At 41.5% G+C, this 16617-nt stretch overlaps 1 protein-coding gene across 1 annotated transcript in view; it reads left to right on the forward strand.

Moving 5' to 3' along the window:
- The window catches only part of zdhhc8b (zinc finger DHHC-type palmitoyltransferase 8b), a 74185-nt gene extending 58380 nt beyond the window's left edge, over positions 1 to 15805 (forward strand). Inside the window, exons 2-11 of the mRNA XM_059336659.1 lie at positions 1616 to 1737; positions 4899 to 5056; positions 5757 to 5929; positions 6086 to 6188; positions 7655 to 7746; positions 9303 to 9435; positions 10684 to 10789; positions 11740 to 11846; positions 12376 to 13442; positions 13970 to 15805. Of these exons, the coding sequence (XP_059192642.1) occupies positions 1616 to 1737; positions 4899 to 5056; positions 5757 to 5929; positions 6086 to 6188; positions 7655 to 7746; positions 9303 to 9435; positions 10684 to 10789; positions 11740 to 11846; positions 12376 to 13442; positions 13970 to 14102 (2194 nt within the window). The 3' untranslated portion in view covers positions 14103 to 15805. The remainder of the gene's footprint in view (positions 1 to 1615; positions 1738 to 4898; positions 5057 to 5756; positions 5930 to 6085; positions 6189 to 7654; positions 7747 to 9302; positions 9436 to 10683; positions 10790 to 11739; positions 11847 to 12375; positions 13443 to 13969) is intronic.
- The last annotated feature ends 812 nt before the right edge of the window (positions 15806 to 16617 follow it).

The raw sequence follows: 16617 nt of genomic DNA on the forward strand, positions 1-16617 counted from the left end.
TCTTAAGCTGTAGACCAGTGCAGACTGGTTATGTGAGAGGCCACCTCATCCCTGTTAGCCATGGCTCTGAATAATTCAACAAAGCAAAAGAGGACTGGCGGAGGGGGAGAGGAGATATGGATTGAAGATGATCTCTGGGTGCGGGCACCAGGAAATTGACTTTTTGACGTCAGAATAATCCGGAGAATCGTGTATCTATTACGTGTGCAAGTGGGCGGGAAGTTGCTGGTCATTATGGCAGGAAAGAAAGCAGGAAACACAAGTGAAAGTGTGTGTATCTCTTTTGAAACACCTCCCTCCCTGTCTTGCAAGATACTTTATTCATTCATAAATTCTCTCTGAGCCTCTGACCTGCAGGATGTCTGCAGTATGTGTAGCCTAAGGCGTCAACACATCTTCATTCTAACGCTGTTTCATCTCTACTGAGACCACACAAACAGGATGCTCCCAGTGTCTTGACATTTGCGTGCAGGTGATTGAGCAGGGCTGTGGGTGTGATTCAGGTGTCTCCACAGTTGAATATTTCACAGCACTGACTGAGTTATGACCAGTCGGCAGTGGAGAAGGTCAGTCTTGACGCAAAATGTTGGTGCAGTTTAAAGGAGGTTCTTTGCTGATAACCACAGTGACCGAGCTGACAGGTTTCTGTTGAGGTGGTCAGCGTAATTTACAGAGAAATACCCTCTTGCTAGGCTGAGCTGCAATTCAGATCAGTTTCATTCAAAACGAGTTGATCAGACATGAACTAAAAGCTTACTTTCCCCAGATGATGAATCATACATGCTTTGAGATGCATATTTGTGGGTTTTGAGTGAATTGTCTCAATAAATATGAGATGTATTTCTATGAAAGACATACGTACATCATGTCATGGTGTCCCTCTCAGGATGAATTGTGATAACTGTAGAGCTGCAACAATTACTCAACCAGTTGATTAGTTGATTGACAGAAAAATAATCGCCAACTATTTCCACAATTGTTTAATCGTTAGTCTTGTGGCATATTTTGTGGAAGACATGCAGCAAAGGGACCTCGGGCTGGATTCCAAATGCATCTCATTTTTCCTTGTAATTTTTCAATGCAAATTCATGCAGAACACAAGGGTTGAAAAACAATCTCAGAACCCATTGGCTATTGTCTGATGATGACTTCACTTGTATTTGATTTATTTATCTGTATTCACATGGGTTCTGAGATTGATACACCTGTAATGATATTGAAATATTTTAAAGAAGCCTTTTAGGCCTCCAAACTAGCACTGTGAATCATATGTGTCATTAATCATCTCAGACACTCACTGGTGCTACATCATGGTTGGTTGGCATTTTTTTATGCAAAAGTAAAAATTCCTTGCAAAAACTAAAACTGAAATCTACTGTTTACATAATTTTCCCACATTGATTCACTGGGGTATCTAACCTGCAAGCTGATCTTTAATTAAATTCACACTAGCTCAAAGCTGTCCTGGTAATTTTCAAAGAATTACAGGTTTATTGATCCAAACTGCATGCTTTATTGTTGTTTTATTTCAGACACACAATGTTCATAATGCAGTGTGCTTAAATGTGTGTGACCAAAAGAATCCTAATCACTGTCCCTTCATTTGTGTCTTTAGGTGTCCCTGGTTGACAAAGGTAGTCTCTCCCGCTGTGCCTCTCTACAATGGCCTGGTCTTCCTCTTTGTCTTGGCCAACTTCAGCATGGCAACCTTCATGGACCCTGGTGTTTACCCCAGAGGTGTGTATACCTGATGATGTAGTAAATTATGTTCCTTAATTTAAATAATTCATGAGAAACAGTATAACTTGCAATATTTATCTAAAAACATTAGCATCTGCCATACTTTATGCGCACATAAGTATGAGTAATGTTGAGTCTTAATGTAGAGGGTGCACCTTTAATAGCAGCACATTTATCAGAGCAGTGACCTACCCAATGTCTCACTACTCTATTAAGCGCCTTACAGCCCGTTACAGTCCACATGCTCCACATGCAGTATCTGCACTGACTTATGCTCCAGATGCAGGCCTCCTCTCCTCTGTGCTATCTGGGTTAAGTAATGATGATTGAACTCATCCCCAGGGATGTTTGTAATGCGCTTGTAAATGATAAGCACCTGTCTTCAGGAAAAGCTTTCTCTGCCCATAAAGAGGTAATAATCATTAGGTTGTGTAAAGCGCAGGTTATCTGCCTCCCCAGAGGTGACAGTGGCCTTCTGCTGCCGCTGCCCTGCTGACTTTTATAGACTGCTGAGAGATGAGACGCTTTCTGAGCTCTTGATGTTGTATCTCACAGGCAGCAGAGTCACGAGTATAGTTTTTATAAAAAAAAAAAAATTTTTTAAATGAAGAACTGACATAGCCATTAAATGGTTCAGAGAATCAGTAAATTGTAAAAGTGAGAATGAAAGGTAAGTCAAGTTATTGATGTATTACACAGCCATTTATGGTCATTCCCTTTTTTGGGGAAACTGCAAAATGGGGTTATAGACAGATGAGACTTGTCAGTTGCTAATGAGGCTGCACAGTTACAGGTAAAAAAAAATCCGCTTGGTGCAAGGAAAAATTGCTGAAATCCGAGACATTTGACACACGTCTCTCTCAATAAGCACTTTTCATAGAATGCCTCTGTTTCTGTTCTATCATAAGTGGAGTGGGATTTTGAAGTAGGTGAGCACAACAATTACAACCCACTGTGATGTGGTGATGTAGGTTTTTAAATGTTGAAACTTAATTTGACCTTTTGATTGCAACATTTATTCATCCATTATCTTTGACCAGTTATCCGAACTCTAGTTGCGGGGAACTGGAGCCAATGCCAGCTGACATTGGGCGAGGGGCGAGTTCACCCTGGACTATCACAGGGCTGACATATAGAAACATACAATCATTCAAGCTCTCATTGTCTCAATTAAGAGTCAATTGAACCTAATGTCTTTGGACTGTGGGAGGAAGCCAGAGGACCCAGAGAGAGAACATGCAGAACTCCACACTGAAGAGCCGCAAGCAGGATCCAAACCTGACACCCTCGTGCTGTGAGGTGCTAACCACTGCACCGCAGCTTTAAAGCTACAGTAAATATATATCCATTGATATCAACCATGTCATGATATCTTGTATGGAAGAGGGTGAAATAATGCTCCAATATTAGTAGTAATTGTAGCTAGGAAAACATGTAACTGCACCTGACCATTTCCTTGACCTTTGACCTCAAGATATCTAAATGAAAATGGGTTCTATGGGTAACCATGACTCTCCCCACTACCGACCTAACATAATATGTTTTGTTGTGTTCCTCTTTGGAAGAACAACAGAAATTAAAAGACAGTAAATTATGTTGCATTTATAGTCACTGTGCTGTTCAATAATTCTCAATAATACCTGTTGTATATGACAAACTTCTCAGACTAAGACACTGAACCCAGCTGTGTATCACCATAGGCAACAGCTACAGTACATATTATCCATGTAAATGTAAAAATTGTTTGGATGAGTGCTCATTTTATTACTTAAAGGTCAATGACTTGATCCCTATTAATAACCATCCATGCCGCTCCACTGCACTCTCTCGCAGTGTGAGCTGCCTACTTCATATAGAAACACAGTTTACTCTTTAACTTAGAATGACACACTTGTGATCAATTGAGCATGCATGCTCAGACACACACACGTGCACATATTGATGCTGTGGTGGGAAATAATTGCAGTAAAATCCTTCATAGATATGCCCTCAAAATGTTTATTAAATAGTCCAAAGAAAATGAAGCAGCCCATAATGTCAATAATATTCCACCTGACCTTCATGCAAGTAATTATTTTATCAGGGCAGGTGTCAGTGATTGAAACCCTGACATGAATGCTGATAATGGGATTAAGCTTAAAATGTACAGTCATATAGCTAAAAGTACTTTTAGGCAAATAACTTTCTGACAAATATTTGTCGTATTTGACCTGAGCTTTTGCAGTGTAAACATACATTGTATGAAATAAGCCAGTGCTTTGTCTGCTGAATACTTGCATGCGGTGTTTGTAGAAAAGAAGCTGTCAGGGGAGATGCAAGTGTAACTGCTGTTTTTGTCTGATGGTTTGGCAGGCGGTTTACCTTTAAAATCTATTTGAGGAGACTTGACAGCCATAATAACAGAGCAATCTTTGCTTATGGAACTGTTTATTTCTGTGCTCTACCTTTTGTTTCTCTCTTATTTTCCTCTTTTCACTCTCTCTTGCTTTGTGTGTGTGTGTGTGTGTGTGTGTGTGTGTGTGTGTGCGTGTGCGTGTGTGCGTGGAGCTACGTGGAGCTCCCAGCAGTTATTATTGTACTGTGAAATTATTTTCTCAGGTCTGAGCGCCGTGTAGATCGTTTGAAAGTGGCCTTTGATCAGCTGAAAGACGTTTTATTTTCTACTGAAGCAAAAAGCTCTCAGTCGAAGGGACCGGTCGAAGAGTATAAAACTCCTCGTAAACAGTTTGATTGACTGCAGAGTCGCTACAAGGGCAGAGGAAATGTCACTTGTACTCTCATACTGTAGTTTTCAGGTTACAGTTCAGTTACGTGTCAAGGTCAGATGGAGCGAGGCAGCAGCTCTGCAGGTTGGAGGTTTAATTCCCATAAAATACCATCCATTCAGCAACGTCTGTTATACATGAGTCACAGTGTGCTTGTTAGTAATCAGAATGAATAAGTTATGTCTGTGAAAATGTTCATTTTCTGCAGACAGCTAACAGCGGGTGTGAGCTTCATTTAAGTTACTCCCCTGTTGTTTCAGGCAAGCATAATTATAAAACCATGAAAAACCCCCACCAAAAACCATGCTTTTTCTCTGTGTATGTGTTTATTTTTCTCATCCTCCACCATATGCATCTGTTGACGTGTGTGTGTATCCATGTGTTTCCCCACAGCGGACGAGGACGAGGACAAGGACGATGATTTCAGAGCGCCGCTCTACAAGAACGTGGAGATCAAGGGCATTCAGGTCCGGATGAAGTGGTGCGCCACCTGTCACTTCTACAGGCCGCCTCGCTGCTCGCACTGCAGCGTCTGTGACAACTGTGTGGAGGTGTGTGTATATGTGTGTGGGAATACATATGTAAACAGAGAGATTGTGCATATTTAGATATCAGTGCCTGAATGGATACTGAACATACACAAAGGTTCGACGGATGCTGTTCTGGTAGCATTTGGCACGTTTGATATGATATCAGATGCAGTTTGTTTGTTCACAGTACACATGCTTGTGACTTGAATCCACTGAGACACTTTTCTGTCCTGCCAAGAATAAATATCTGAGTTGATGCTGGTTTTTCTATAAATAAATTATATTTTTTTGGCAAAAAAATGTCAAGATAATTATTGGCATAAATATCAGTTTTTGGCAGCGTGAAATACTGTTATCAGTATTGGCTTTCAAAGCCTCAATTTAGTCTTACAAATAAAGACACACATCAGGACCTGAACACACACAGGATGCAGGAATGTGTGATTCTGCACTCTGTTTGTCAAAGGCTGATTAATTCAATGAGGCTGTAGATTATTGTTTGCACAAGAGCTGATGAAAGTAGAGTAACAGAGAAGCCGATGCCACTCTTAACTACCGGGCAGTATTGGATATTCACTGGAGTTAAAGGTTGATTTACTATTCTATTGAAATTCCTTTAGATTAATAATTGGTTTGCCTTATTAGTCAGGAGATTAGTCTGGTCCCTTCCCAATAATAAGTGATTCATATAGTGTAACTCCCTCCCTCCCTCCCTCCTCAGGACTTTGACCACCACTGTCCATGGGTGAACAACTGCATTGGACGGAGGAACTACCGCTACTTTTTCCTCTTCCTGCTGTCGTTGAGCATCCACATGGTGGGAGTTTTCTCCTTCGGCCTCATCTTCGTCCTCCACCACCGAGAGAAGCTGGCAGCACTGCACACCACTGTCACGTATCCTTTTGCCCATTAATCTGAAAAAAGGATATTTTGTTTGGTTGTTCACTCAGTTTTCCAGAAAGCTGGAAGCTTCTTCTGTATGAAGGTGTGAATTGAGTTATTCTTACTATTCCTGTATTGTTTGTTGTTGAGCTTGACCTTTGTGCCCAGTCTGGTGGTGATGTGTATAGCGGGGCTTTTCTTTATTCCAGTCATGGGGCTAACAGGTTTCCATATGGTGCTTGTGGCTCGAGGTCGAACAACCAATGAACAGGTGAGTGCAGGAGCTGCGGACGTGCTTGTTCTAAACACACACGCACAGACAATTCTCCTGCTATTTATCCAGCGAGAGTCAACAGAGCTATGTCGCTCTGCTTCACACTCAAACATTCACACCTGGAGCTGTCTGACTGTTGCTGGCTTTAGGGGTCCTTTAAAATAGTTTTAGTTTTGACAAGCAAGACTCTGGTCACCACAGTAAATTACTCGTACCCCAGCTGCAAATACACAGTCAGTCAAACTAATCTTTAACTTTGTTTGTTTATTGTGCATTTGTCTCTTATTCAGAAAATTAATGACACTCAAAATACAATTGTAGGGAGGTGAAGAGAGGGTCTGTAACCATCATTACATGACTAAGAAATATGTATTAGAAACATTATATCACTATTTCATTGTTTATTTCAATTCAGTTATTATTCATTTTATTTATATAGCCCAGAATCACAAATCACAGACTTATCCCAAAGTGCTTTACAGACTGTACAAGGTACGGCAGCCTCCGTCTTCTGACCCTTGCAGTGGACAACAAAAAGCTCCTTAAGAAAACCTTTTATGGAGGGAAAAAAAAGAGTAAAATGGAGTAGACAGAGTGTGAGAGGGGAGAGGGAGGATAGAAGGGGAGGGTTGAGAAGGGAAGAGAGAGACAGAGAAGAACAAGATGAACAATAACAACAATAATAGCACTAACCCAATAATGAAGTCTGTGACTAATGATAGTAGTGTTGGTGCTAGTTAATATAATCAAATAACAGTGGTAGTAGCAGTGATAACAGAATGAATAGGACTAATGATAACAGTCATAGTAGCAGTGAAAATAAAGTGACAGCAGAAGTGTCTGTAGCAGTAGCAAATAACTACGACTAATTCTGATGAGATAATAATAGTGGGTGTCTAGCAGGACTGCAGCAGGTGCAACAACAGTCCAGACCCAACCATGATCCATGGTGATGATCATAGTAGTAGTAGTGATAAGATAGAGTCCAGCATAGCCACCACAGCAGTCATGGCAACAGCCCCAGCCCAACTGTGATTCATGGTGGTGATGGTAGTCGTAGTGGGTGGCAGGAATCACAGCAGGTATCACCAATACCAACATATTGCAACAGCCCTATTTAGTAGAAACACAAAATACAAGTATGAATCTGAGAGTGAGCAGAATGTGTCCCCTTTAATAAAGATGGTAAACACATGTGCAGTAAACACACAAATGCTAATTAACTAATATTCCCCTTATGTGATGTTTCAATAGAATGAATCACCTTCTTTGTATTCAAGCACTGGACCTGTGTGTGTGTGTGTGTGTGTGTGTGTGTGTGTGTGTGTGTGTGTGTGTGTGTGTGTGTGTGTGTGTGTGTGTGTGTGCGTGCGCGCGTGCGCGCGCGTGCGCGTGTGCGTGTGTGTGCGCACACAGTGGCCTTCATTTGCTGCAGACTCCTAACAAGGTGTTGTGTTCCTCAGGTGACGGGCAAGTTTCGTGGAGGAGTAAATCCCTTCACTAAGGGTTGCTGTGGCAACGTGGAGTATGTCTTATGTAGTCCCCTGGCACCTAGGTAAGATGCTTTAATATGCTGTGTGTGTGTGTGTACAGTAGATGCTTTTCAGGGTTTTTTTCTGTTCAGTTTTATTCCTGCACTTGAGATAATATGTTCGTGTATAATTATGCATATTCATTAGGTTGTGTACCATCAGGGCCTGTGACATCCATATCATAGTACCTGTGTAGTGGCATGTAACTGCACTAGTAACACACACACACATACCTCGTGTGTATGAGCACATGCTCTGAGGTGTTTGCGGAGGTGTGTATGCAGTTCTGGTGAAAACAGCCAGCAACCCTGGGGGAAGGCAGATGGCTGAGAGAATTGAATCACCCTGTAGAACAACAGTTAATGGGAAACAGAGCACAGAGCAAGTCAGCATGCTTTTTACACACAGCATCCCTAAAAGCCAGAACACCAGTTTAACAACCTATGGGGACGAGTTCCATTCCATAAAAATCAACAGTGTGACTGCAGAGAGACAACATCAGGTTGTACGAGCATCTGCCGTTAAGTTGTTGCACAGTCCCTGATGGAGGTTTTTGATTTACTGAACCATTGACTCAAAGCATGTTGGACCTGACTGATAATGAATGAATTGTTAGAAGAGCATTTTTTTTTTTTTAAACTGACTGCAAATCAGTCATATTCATTTAGTAACATGGATTTCTTTTGAAGTTGATTACTTGAAATTTCCAGACTTCTTGGAAATGATAGCACACGTTTTACTCCCTAAGCTTCCACGACATTAAATATTAAAGAAATCAAACTGACAGCCCTTTTAATTATGAAAACCCCTGTAAGACTCAGTTAACTGCTCTTTTTCTGTCAGGAAATTGTGTTTAAAATGTCTTGTTTTAAACTGTGTAATGAGCCAAATGGGGTTACACACAGTACTTCACTAATTTCATCATTGTACTGATGTCTTCTTCATACTTTGGTTGTAACAAGTGGTTATTCCAGACTATGCCTAAATTTGTGTTGCTGTCATGTAATTGGCTGATTAGATATTTGCGTAAACAAGCAGTTGAACAGCTGTACCTAATGAAGTGGTCAGTGAGTGTATATCTATATATACATGCTGTATGCATAATATAACATGCTCATGTAAGCCTGTGTTTTTTTTAAAACTTATTCAGAAAGAGTTTATTTCCTCTGATATGACTTGAAAATTCAGGGTAAAAAAAAATCACTTTTGTAGGAATTTAAGTCTTACTGCACATAGCAACACATTATCCTGTGTGAACATAAGATACATGAAACTGTGTTTTGTAAAAATAAAGATTACATTCTATAGATTTGGGGTGTGGTGTGACTAGAATATAAAGGTCTTTCTGAGAAATAAATTCAGTTTGCAGCAAGTCATTCTCTACTGTACAGAGAAGATAAAGCACCTTCCTTCGCAACAGTGAAATATACTTTGATGTAATGGTGCATTTTGTGCCATATCCTGGTTGCTTCCAGTGAGGCACTGTATCACTAAACATGTCAGATGTAATAGAAACACTGACAGTAAAAACTGTAATCTGGGAAAGCAGTATTCATGCCTATTGCCTGTTTTTATGCAGGTACATGTTGGACCCCAAGAAAAAGCCCCATGTCAAAATTCAGCCCCCATTCATCCGACCTGACCTGTCAGACAGGCAGATCACCATCAAGATCAGCGACAACGGCATCCACAGCACCATTATCAGCTCTAAGGTGAGTTTTCACAATTGCTCCTGTTCCAGGATTCTGTTCCCAGTTTCACATTCTAATACAGGCTCATAATTAAGGCAGCATAGAAAAGGATGCAGTTGCTCACTAAAGTCAGATATATTAGAGAATTTACTCATTTCTAAATGAGGATATTATTAGTCACTTGACGTCAAAGCCAAGTGACTCACACATAGTAATAGGAATGAATGTAATTATGTGACCCCAAAGGGATGAGTTATGTCTATATGGGTGATTTTAAAGACAAATATGTATCCAAACAAAAAAAATATTTAAAAAATGGAAATGATGTAAAGACCATAGCACATTGTTTTCATAGTATTAACTGAAAAAATATCACATTTACTTATCATTTTCCTTTATGGAGGCATAGCAGATTTTGTCTGTACCTGTAAAATACACTTCAACCTTAATTACACAATGGAGCTCCAGTGAAGAAAAGTGTCATATTCCATTTAACAGTACCCTTGTAGATTCAATGACTGTATCATGTTCAGCAACTTTTTGCAAACTGAGAGTGATTAAGTGAAAATTAAAACATAAGAGCAAAATATGAAATTGAAAAACTCCAATTTTATACATCAAGATGTGTTCACAGGTCTGCCAGATAGTTTGTTTCACACAACCATCTGAGAAGCTGTGACTCGAAGGGTTTGGAAAAGGCTAGGCACTTGCAAAAAATACTTAGCAGATGATTGGATGAACCATATGTCAATCACTATAGCCAACTTATAGTTATAAATCGATTATTGCTGCTTGCTGTATTGCTATTGCTTTGGCCTGTAGCAGGGTTCAAATAACTGTCTGATGCCTGTGAAGTATGCCTGCATTGATTTTTGGTGGATACATGGTGTAGGATCTACTTTGAATTGAACTGTCTGCAAACAAGTCGCACTGTGAAGAATGCAGATATAAGAAGTGCAGAAGTGTTGACATCGAAAAAAAGATGTTCTGCTGCAGTGATTTTGGCCTTTGTTCAATGCTAAATACGTTGATTAATCCTTTTTTAAATTAGGAAAAAAAACTGTTTACCAACACAGATAATTTCCCCACTCCATTAGCCACTAAAAAAAGCTCAATTAGAGCATTTGCCTAGTGCAGCTTTGTTACCCTACAACCGTCTGTGAGAGTGGTGTTGTTGCATCCCTCGCACTAACACATGCTCTTCTCTATTTCTTCTGGTGCTCCCCATCTGTTCTTTATGCTTCTTACTCAATGCTCTCCTCCCTGTAGTCTAAAAGCAGCCTGGACGGCCTGGACGAGAAAGAAACCCAGCCACCGCTGCCACCCAAAGCCGACAGGTACAACCAGCTGAAGAGTCAGATGACCTCCAGCGAAGGTAAGAACAAAGCATCCCAGTGTTCAGCCACAACTCTCCCTCTCTCCTGTCAGTCATCAGCAAACCCATTTGTCTTTCCTGTCAGGGCAGAAACCAAACAGCAATTCCCCAAATTCCCTCTGTACATCACCACTATCCCAGTGTGAGATTTGCCTCTAGTTTAGTGTGATAAATGTCCGTCCCAATGGCGGGTCAATGACCTTTATTTAATGCCGTGCTGGAGGATAGGTGTGATTTGTAGTGAGGAGGCAAGTCTGAATCAGCACCAGATTTGTAGTACAATGGTGGAGTGAATCACTGCATGAATTCACTTCACATGAATCACCACCTTTTTACTGGTGGGGTGTGTGGGATAAAAAAAAAATAGAAGTTATTTGCATAATTAGGAAGCAGCAAGTGGTAATAGTTTTTATACTGTTTCATTCAATAGTATGAAGTGTCAATAATATGGAACAGCAGGTTCCCTCCAGAGGATCTCCAGTGTCATGGTGCATTATATCAGGGAGGGAACGATTTCTGCTCTTCCATAGAGCGCCATCACTGCCTGGTGGTACTTCAAAGTACTGCAGCCGCTCCTAATGGATTTCCTCTGCTTGTTTAATTAGAAGCAAATTAGAATTTGAATGTGGCTGTGGTAAGCGTTCTTTGCATATCCTTCAGAGACATAAACAGAGGGTCAGTAGTTGGACAGCTGGCTCATATGTGTTGCATATCAATCCCACAATGAGCTCTTCCTGTCTGACGTCCCAGCTACTCCAATTCATTTTCACTCTGCAGGAATGGTGATTGTGTGTGTTGCAAGGACTCCCTACAGCCTCTTAACTCTGATAATAGATTTCAGCTTTGAGGTCTTTAATTTCTCCCAGAACTGACTTTCAATCAGTGCTGGTATGATAGTATCATTTCTGTTACCAGTGTTCATTTTGCTCTTATTTCTGTCTGTATTGTAGATGGCTCTCTTTCTGGTAAGACCCATCCTTCCACTCCAGCCATGTACAAATTCAGACCGTCCTTTGGCACCATTCCTAAAGTCCACTACCACACTGCAGGAGAGAAGGTAAGCCAGGATTTGTTTTGCACGTATATATTAGGTATATTCTTAAAGTAGTACCATAATATGATACTGTGGTTAGTAGCTGCACCCTGATGGCCAGGGGTTTATTGTTCATAGCAGACGGTAATCTGTTCAGATCCTCTATTCATTCTAATGGACATAATTATTTGAGGTCTTAGATCTATTATCATCATTGCTCATTATCATCAGTCTCCTCCCAAATGCAGACGTGTATTTAACTGGATGTGTATAAGCCAATCACAGTGGTCCACGTCATCCAAAGTGGACTTCAGTAGAGCCGAATGTCAGGCAAGGAGGCACAAATGAATCTGTTAGTCATATCGTTAAGGTATATAATTTGTCTTTAAACCGTGTTTAAAGTAAACACAAGATGTTATATTACTTATACATGTCAAAATATAATTTGCAAGATTTATAGTTTTTACTCAGGATTGAAAAAAGGGTCAAGGTCTAGGACTTCCTTCACATTACCACTAATATGTGTCGTGTTATTCTGCCCTCTGCTCCTCAGATTATCATGCCAGACGACAGGAAGACTCCAGCCATCTTGGAAGAGGGCGTCCGTGGTCATGACTACCGATCTGAGCCGAACCTGGACCTGCCTGAGTACACCAACGCTCCCCTCCACCGCACCTTCCAGTCCTCTCCCCTCCAGTTGGACTCTGACCCCATCAACTCCCGCTCTCTCAGCCTGAAGCAGGGTCAGCGCCGGCCAGAGAAGGGCCAGCTCCCAGCCCTGCAGCCGCAGACTGTCACCTCCACCCCGTACAAGAGCGTCTTCTCACCCAACACACTCTCCAACCGTAACGGCAGCTTGTCTTATGACAGCCTGCTCAACCCCAGCATCTCCCCAGGCACTGCCAATGAATGCATGGCCCATCGTGGTATGCCCTCCATGGGGTTCCACTCGCCCTACCTGCCCACCAAAATGTGCCACATCCGGGAACCTGAAATGCAGAGGCACCAGGTCCCCCCCACCTACAGTCCAGTGATGCCACCCAGGGGGGTGGGCAGGCAATCCCCTCACCTAAGGGAAAGGGACCCATCCCCGGTGCGCTACGACAACCTCTCCCAGACCATCATGGCCTCCATTCAAGAGCGAAAGGAGATGGAGGAGAGGGAGAAACGGCAGATACTGCATGGGCGCTCCCAGACCCACATCTATGCCCAAGACTCTGGCGTGTTTGATGGGGGCTATGGCCTACCCCCCAATGCTTGCTACCCAGATGGCCCTCGTGGCCCCAGCTCCAGAGGCCCAACACCCCCGGCCTATGGAGGCTCCAGGGACAACCTGATGGGGGTCGGGCTGGTGAGCTATGGGCAACGAACCCCCGTGTTGCGCCATGCCGGCTCCACGCTGGGTCGTGCCCCTAGGACATCATCCACCTCCCTGCACACAGATCACAGTAGCAGCAACAGCAGCCAGAGCAGGGCCACATGCCCTGAGGGCCCCTATCGTTCCCCGGCCCACCAGCCCCACTCCCCCGCTATGCCCCGATCCCCCTCCTACTCCCACCAGAAACTCTCCTACATCAGTGCCCATGAGAGGACAGACTCGCCTCGCCCGGGGGGCCCAAGGTATGAATCCTAACGTCCCCCCTGTGGGACTGCATGCATTGTACTGAGCCGATGGGCGGTGAATATATTCACACTGGAAACCTGCTCCTTCTGCTGGACACAGCGAGGAATTCAATCCCACTAGTTTACTAATCCTAACTGAGGCAATGTGTAGCATTTGTATATGGTGTATGTTATTTGTCAAACTGTTGTGTCCATTTATTCAGTCTGGTGTGAATTCTTACATGTTCTGTTCTGATTTATATGTTTGCCTTTCTAGTCAAATAACTACTTTTGTATTATTTCACAAATGAATAAAGTTGTGTAACTCCTCATTTCTTTTTCTTTTGCATGCTTTTCACCTACTACCATTTCCAAGTCTTTCGCCTTACTAACAAGTACACTCTCCAATAATCCACATCCATATTGTCATTCTGTTTTTGTCTTTTTAAAATTGTCCAAGATATCTAATCTGCATGTTGCCACATTATTGCCTTATTATCTGGCTTGTGTTGAATAATTGTCTCTGTTTTTCTCTTTCCACTCAGAGAGGCCATGAAAGTTAATGGGCAGATGGACTGCCACCCCAGTGCCCAGGGCTCCACCCTCAGCCCCAGTCGCCACAGTAATGTCAAAAAGGTGACAGGTGTAGGAGGCACCACATATGAGATTTCAGTGTGAGCAGGGACACCACATCCACATCCACATCCACCTCCAATGACAACAACCACCCTGCTGCAAAGAGATTCTCTCCTCATGATATTAAAGTGAAGTCAGGGGCACATAGCACTCACTGTTTTGGAGTTTATTATCCAACCAGAGGATCTGTCTGGCCTTGTGTGGGTCTGTCTAGCCAAATTTGTACCAGAAGGGTTGTTTGTCAGTTGATACCGCCGCAGGCTGTTATGTGTGAGGAGTGTCTTGTCGTTAACATTTTGTGGCTCATCATCTTGGTTGTAAGAGTGGACCGTTAATGTTATTACTGTTGTCTCTCAGCTGTGGTCATGAAGCGTACGTTGTTCCAAATGTCACACAAACTTTGCTCCAGCAAACGCTGAAGGCTGAACAAAAAAAAACACTACAGATGAATTAAACACTGACATCCTCACTATGGAACTCTGTGAGAAGACTAGTGTCCTTTCTCAGTCAGTTGACCTCAAGAAGTCAAGGTGCTTCACATTAACTCGTACTGTTTATGCCATCTTAAGCATATTTGGTGGAGCTGAACAGCTTTTAGGGGTGATGGAGGACTGATCAGTTAGATCAGCAACAACTGCACTTGCAGATGACACAAAATAAGTGAAGGGAGAAGCTGGGAAAGGGGATATCGAGATGGGAAAGTCATCGTATCATGTCTGGCGGTTGCATTCCAAATTCATTGAGGAAGGCCTGCTGTTGATTGAAAGTCAAAATAAACTTAAATTCCTTTGTCAAATAGAAATTTCTCAGGAATTAATGCAACCAGCAGAGATGACACCAATTCATACATAATGAATGGCTCCTTCCTTGTCTCAGATTATTAGGGCTATTTATAGCTTACCCCCCTGTATTCCCTTCACAAAGGTGCAGTACATCCTGAATGGCTTCTGTTTGTTTTAATGAAGTTCAGTTAACAAGTGCTGGCCGGATATATGAGCGTTCTGAAAAAGATCACAACACCTCATCCCTATGAGTTCAGAACGAGTCCAGCCCACAACCAAAACAACTTTATGTTCCATCTAAAAAAAGAAAAGAAAAAATGTTTAGTGTGCAAGTTGTTTGTGTTATAATCATAGGGATGTAACGGTGTAGAGAAACAAGCCATTTTCCCATGTAGTGAAATGAAGATGAACTGGTCACCCATTCATTATTTTGTAGTTTTTTTAAATGGTTTGTTTCCTTTTTATATAGTCAACCTTTCAAAAGCTATGTTTGATACATCATTTTTTATACAGATAATTAAGCCTGGAATGGATGTTTTATTTTGAGTGGAGTTTTTTTGTTGATAAATTATAAATTCATTAAATAAAGGAGGTCATTATAATGGGTAAAATCCATAAAGTAAATATAGCTTGTTCTACTTTGCAGTGTAAAAAATATGTATGATGAATTGTTATGACAAGAGATGTGATATAAGGAAGTGATATATTAAAAGTCACAATCTTTGACTAGTGACTTGCCAATGTGTGCAGTACACAAGTCAAAGACTGGGCTTTCAATAGAGGCTGCCTTGAGATTTCAGTGCCAAAAATGGCAACGCACCCTTTCGTTTCTCAGTGACAGTGAATGGGTGACATCACCAAGACTGAAACATGTCAAATCCAACAATTTGCAGCAGCTGGCTGGTACAGCTCCAGTATTACCTGTCACTCAGTTGAAAAACATTTTTCTAATATTATTTTTTGCTGATAATTGAAAAAAAAAACTTTTCTGTCAACCATAAAAATGAACTCATAATTAAGTGGATGGTTTTTATTTATATGTTGCACCAACTGAATCAGAAAAAAAAATGAATTTACATGGATGTTAAGTGGTAGATGTGGTCCAGCTCCATTTGCATGAGGTATAAACCATTGTTGCCTTTTGAGAAGAAAGCTACTTTTAATACACAATGAAACGTGGCTTGTTGAAACACTATTGTACACTAAAGGACAATGAACTACCATTTGTGATTAGTATTGAGCAGCAAATAGTAGGAGTGACACCTGTGAGCCACTTAGACTGGGTTGACTACAGCAGAAAGTTCTGGAAGAAAGGCCATTGTGAAAGGTAATTAGTGATCTGGCTTGAATATGAAATCACGGGATCTTTTTTCTTTCCCCATTTCTGATGCATTCATCTATTCCTTTATCCAGAGATCAGAGTATAAAGGCCGTTCTGTGGCAGAGTTACAACCTTCTGGTCTCCCTTTTTAAGGTCTCACCCAGCTGCCTTACCATGAACACAGTGATGTGAAGTAACAGGATACTCTATTCAAGTTATGCATTTCTGAATTGTCATATTGTTTCTGTTGTTAAGGCTGTGGTATACAGGGACACTTTTTGAGGGAAATCTGATGGGTAAGTGTCTATGGAGGCCCATTTCTACCAGTGAAAGAAAAAAAGATTCTGTAATTAATATTGCAAATTTAGAAACTTTTTCAAAATTACTTTGTATCGCTAAATAATGAAGCTTTCTCAAAAGTAATGACTTGATATTGAAAAACAGAACGATTTTC

This window comes from Centropristis striata, chromosome 7 (assembly GCF_030273125.1).
Source record: "Centropristis striata isolate RG_2023a ecotype Rhode Island chromosome 7, C.striata_1.0, whole genome shotgun sequence".
NCBI lineage: Eukaryota > Metazoa > Chordata > Actinopteri > Perciformes > Serranidae > Centropristis > Centropristis striata.